The sequence below is a fragment of the Hoplias malabaricus genome, chromosome Y, assembly GCF_029633855.1.
Source record: "Hoplias malabaricus isolate fHopMal1 chromosome Y, fHopMal1.hap1, whole genome shotgun sequence".
Taxonomy (NCBI): domain Eukaryota; kingdom Metazoa; phylum Chordata; class Actinopteri; order Characiformes; family Erythrinidae; genus Hoplias; species Hoplias malabaricus.
In genome coordinates, this window is record NC_089820.1 from 71,751,917 (window position 1) to 71,757,210 (window position 5,294).

A 5,294-nucleotide genomic window follows, 5' to 3' on the forward strand; every position below is an offset into this window, starting at 1 on the left:
AAAACCCAAAATCCAACATGTCAGGACTTACTCCACCTTAAAGTGTGTAAAAGTGTGTGTGTGGGGGGGGGTGTTTTTATGGAGAGAGATTAGTCTTAAAATACTTTACAAATGTTACAAATGTAAATGTTAATCCACAAATTAAACACAAAGTCATTAAGTCACAAATATGTTTCACGCTTCACAGATGAGTACATCCCTATCTGTGTCTCACGGTCTGCAATTTGTAATTTATAAAATACAGTCACATTCACAAATACATGTTTTTGGTTTTCATAGATATATCAGAATTTTATGCGAAAATAAATATATTTGTTTAAATTTACATTGTATATATTTGTAAAGTTGAAGTCTCGAATTTAAAATGTATTTGTAAATTGTTGAATCTGGCATTTGTGGATCTAGTCATTCACGTGTTCTCCGTGACGTGCATTTGTTCGCGGGTTTTGGGATTTTGAGACTTTCTTTTCGCATTTCACCTGATCCACAAATGTGGCAAACAGGCGAACAACTTACCGCTAGATGACACTGTTGTTTAAGGACGTGAGGGGCCAACTTAAATGGCTCCTAAACAGAATAGGCGCTTCTCATTGGTCATCCCTTTTATTTAGCCAATCCACAGCCGAAGTTAGCTGTCTATCATTTACTGCGGCAGCCAATGAAGTCACAGTCCCACCTACAGGGGTTGTTTTTTCTGTGGTCCTGACAGTAACAGGTCAGTCCTGAAACACTGGGCAAAACAAACAGTGTCATGTAGCGGTAGGTTGTTCGCCTGCTGGCTACATTTGTGGATCAGGCTGCATTTGTATTTGGATCGGGTGAAATGTGAAAGCAAAGTCTCAAAATCCAATTTAAGGTGAAAGAGAACCATTTAAGGTGAAAGAGAAAATCCAAATGAATCGATTGCTCATCCTTGTTATCCTGGATGTGTACTCTGAATTTTTTGTAACTCGTATTTTGGTATCTGAATTTCAAAATTTGAGCAACTTCGAAATATATTGTTTGAATTTTTTTGAGCTTGAATTTTTTTTTTATCTGAATGTATTAACCTTGAAATAACAAAGAAAACATGTTCTATTCAAGAGCAAATATATTCAGATGAATAAATTCAGTGCAAAAAAAATTCAGAATGCTGCAAATTCAAAGTTGCTAATTTTTCAAAGTCTAATGAGACAGATTTGCTTCCATAACAAATGCACATCACGGAAAACACTTGAGTGACTAGATCCACAAATACACATTTAACAATTTACAGATACATTTTAAATTCGAGACTTTGACTTTACAAATATTTGCAATGTAAATTTAAACAAAAGTATTTATTTCGCATAAAGTTCTGATATGTCTATGAAAACCAAAAACATGTATTTGTGAATGTGACTGTATTTGTACAAATTGCAGACTGTGAGACACACATTGGGATGTAGTCATCTGTGAGTAGTAAAACTTATTTGTGACTTAATGTGTTTAATTTGTGGATTAACATTTACGCATTTGTAAAGCATTTTGAGACTAATCTCTCTCCTTATGTTTCTGTATGTTAGTGTATGTGTGTATGTGCAAATCAGTTTAAAACAAGTAACTCTAAAACAGTCTTTTATTGGCTCCTGTCCATGTGTTGCTGACTGTTAACGCAGTGGAATCTGGGAGCAGCTATTAACAGAATGGAGGATTAGCTGTGCTGCTAAGCTGTGCTATTTGAAAGTGGATTTTAAGCTGATTGTTTAGCTTCCTTTATACATTGTCCTGAGCTCCTTGGCTCCCTAACATCATTTAGCCTGAGCGGTGAGGGAAGACTCTGTGTCCATTTCCCATAAGTTTAAATAATTTGTAATTGGCCAGAATGAGGGATGCAGTGTGTCACTAAGGTTTTTGTGTATTGTCTAGGGTTGTTCATGGTGATTTTTTGATCTTTAAGTGTTTGGAAGATTTGAATGGACTTCCCCTGTAGGCTCTTCCTCCTGGGATTGAAAGCAAGTCTCAAATTTATGGCGAAGTCGTTTCTGGAGCTGGAGACTTCGCTGGACCTTGGTGTTGGTAAATTCCTGAGCTTTCAGCTTGGCGTAGTAGTCAGAGAATTTATTGAACAGGATCGAAATGGGCATTCCATTGAGAATGATCCCAAAGGAAATGCATCCAAATGCCACCACTCTCCCGGAATATGAGATGGGAACCACGTCTCCATATCCCACCGTCGAAATGCTCACCTGCACAAACACATTACGCCTTTATTACATTGTTTATTACACTCTATTACACAGCAAGAGGTCAGAGTCTGGTCCAAGTGACAAATCAACACTAAACAAATAATTTAAAAAAATTCAGATTTTCTTAAAATCTTTTTAAACACATATCTATTAGTGTGTTCACTGCCATAGATGGGTTGAATGAGGAGAAGAATTTATTTTGTACTTTGTTCAATGATGTTAAAGGAATGTTAAATACATTTGTGTACAAATTGAGTGTTTGAGTGTGTTTATATTGTGTAAATTACTTGTGTGTGTGTAGTATGTGTCTGTGTATAAAGTTTGTGTATATTATGTATATGTATAAATTGTGGAGGTGTGAGTGTGTGTGTGTGTGTGTTTGTGTAAGTATATAGTGTGTAAATTGTGCATATCAAGTGGATGTGTGGTTGTGTGTTGAGTGCATAAATTGTGTGTGTATGTGTAGTGTGTAAATTTTGTATTTGTAAACATGTGTCTAAATTGTGTATATCAATGTGTGTGTGTTTGTTTATTGTATTTGGGTGAGTATGTAGAGTGTGTCACTTCTGTGTGTGTTTAGTATGTGTTAATAGTGTTTGGTGTTTGTGAGTGTGCAGTATGTAAATTCTTTTGTGTTTGTGTGTGTACTTTCGTGTGAGTGTGTGTATATAGTGTATTTATGTATAGTATGTATTTTGGGGTATTACGTGAGTGTGTATATTATGTAAAATGTGTGGAGAGCGTGTGTGTAAATTGTGCATGTTTGTGTGTATGGTGCAGTGTGTATAGTGTATACGTGTATAGTTTGTGATTTTCCTAAACCCACCGCGGCCCACCACCAGGCATCGGGAATGCTGCTGAACGGTGTTCCATCTACATCTTGCTCCACAGAGAACATGAGTGCAGAGAAGGTGAAGATTCCCATAATGATGAAGAGAAAGAGGCAGCAGACCTGCTCGCAGCACTGTCGCAGTGTGAAGCCGAAGGCACGCATCCCGGTCGAGTGTCTTGCCAGCTTCAGGATCCGGAAAATCCTCATCAGTTTTACCACTTTCAGGACTTTACTGACCTTGCTGACCCTGGCCATGGCCTTCAGGTCATCTTGGACGCTGAGGTCTTCCTGGTCCGCAAAGGTCTCAAACAGCAGCTGAATAAAATATGGCATCACGGCCACCAGGTCCACGAAGTTCAGTGCACTCTTCAGGAAGTGCTTTACATCACATGTTGTCAAGAGGCGCAGGAAGTACTCGAAGGTGAAGAAGAGGATGGAGATGATCTCAATGTACTCCATATAGGTTCTGCCACAGACTTTATAGCTCTTCAGTTCGCCCACCGTGTTCAGCGTCATGGCTACAATGGAGATGAGGACGAATATGCTGGAGAACACGGCGAAGGCTTTAGCTGAGACAGACGAGTACGGGTTCTCCATCAGGTCCCACAGGGTCTTTCGTATCCTACCCAGGAACATGGTCTTAAAGCCCTTCTCATTGTGGATGGGCTCGATTTCGGCCATCAGCTCCCTATTGACCTTCAGCTGGTCTCGGATCTCGTCTGCTTTTTCCTCAAACAGAATCCGGCAGCAGCGTGGAGTGTCCCGGAGGTGCAGGCCCCAGAACTTCATCTCCTCCTCAAAGTTAATGGGACACAGACTCTCCATCACCCACAGCACATTGCTGTAATAGAAATGGAAGATGTAGTGGAAAAAAGTAGGGTCTCGATCAAAGAAGAACTCATTGGTGATGACACAGTAATCGTCGCAGAGTGTCAGCTGCTTTACGAGATCCGAACACAGAGCCAGTTTTCCGATTCGGGATCTGGGATGTTTGACGGCCAGGTGCTTGGGAAGATTAAAGACCTTGCCTCCTACGTTTAGGTTGATAATGGTGGAGTGTCTATGAGGGAGCCTTGGTGGGTCTCTGTTGTTTCCTTTCTTCTCTTTTTTTCTGTTTTTTGTGTCTTCAGCTTTGGCTGGACTGTCCAGGTTGTCCATCGATGTCCATGGTTTAACAGAACTGTCCTTTGAAAAAGGAAAAGCACTTTCCTCTTCATTGATGCTCTGAGAGAAACTGTCATTGAGTTTTAAGCTTGCAAAAAGACTGGAGCGCCGCTTCTTCAGTTTATTCAAGTGTCTTCTCGGCTGATTCATGATTTTAGTTCCAGGATGTGTATGTCCATTCACTGAATCCTATATTAAAAAAACAGAGCCAGGACCTTGAGCTCCCTGGAACTGAACATCAGTGTCTGGATATAACAGAAAAGTGACTGTGTTTGAATCAGGATCAGGAGTTGCCTCCCCTCCCCGCTGGGGTTAATCCTAATGCTGTTCTTCTGTCCTAAGTTAAAAATACAGTGCGGGATTAGTGCAGTAATTTAAGGATAAGAGTTCCTGAAGTTACTGTTGAGGTCTGGAAAGGTTGCAGCAAAAGAATAGCAGCATTTTTCTCTTAATATACAAACCAAATGACCACCATAAACTAACCCACAATTTTATTCAAAGGAAATGAAATGGTTATTCATTAAATTACATATAAACCACATCCATTTTCATTTAGACAGTTCCTTTGGGGTGTGAATCTCACCAAGTCATTCTGGGGTTAATGTAAATTATGTTGATATTTAAGATTTAGTTTCTTGTCACTTGGTTTCTGAACAATTAACACATGGAGTAATATTTTTATTTCATCTGATCAAAGTTCTCTACCTCATAAGCTCATAACATTCAAATTAGTAAACTTTATGAACTGAAGGGATTTCAGGATGAATGAATATATAGACTAATCTAGAATTAATATGTGACACTCATGTGACACGAATATGTGTAATTCAGTCTCAATCCTTCTGGTGTCCTCCGGGGGGCAGCATTGTTCAACCCTTCACTAATTACACATAGAGTTCAGATAGTTACTAAGTGGACAGTTAATCATTTCTTAAACTGGTCAGCATTAAAATTATATAATTCTGACACAAAGTCAGTTGTGAAAAAATCTTCAAAACATCAACTCTGGATTCTGCTTCTGTGTTTTGTAGCAACTGAACTGTTGACGCTGACTGACTGCAATCAGTTCAGCAAAGAACCTAGGACCATAA

The 5,294-nt window shown here is 39.2% G+C and overlaps 1 protein-coding gene across 1 annotated transcript; it reads right to left on the reverse strand.

Annotated features, from left to right (window-relative positions):
* Window positions 1–1,913: 1,913 nt before the first annotated feature.
* Window positions 1,914–4,353, reverse strand: LOC136678519 (potassium voltage-gated channel subfamily V member 2-like). The gene is made up of 2 exons (XM_066656565.1): window positions 3,034–4,353; window positions 1,914–2,207 (listed from the first exon to the last, which is right to left on the reverse strand). Exons 1-2 carry the CDS (start codon window positions 4,351–4,353, stop codon window positions 1,914–1,916), a joined length of 1,614 nt encoding a protein of 537 aa, XP_066512662.1.
* Window positions 4,354–5,294: the final 941 nt, after the last annotated feature.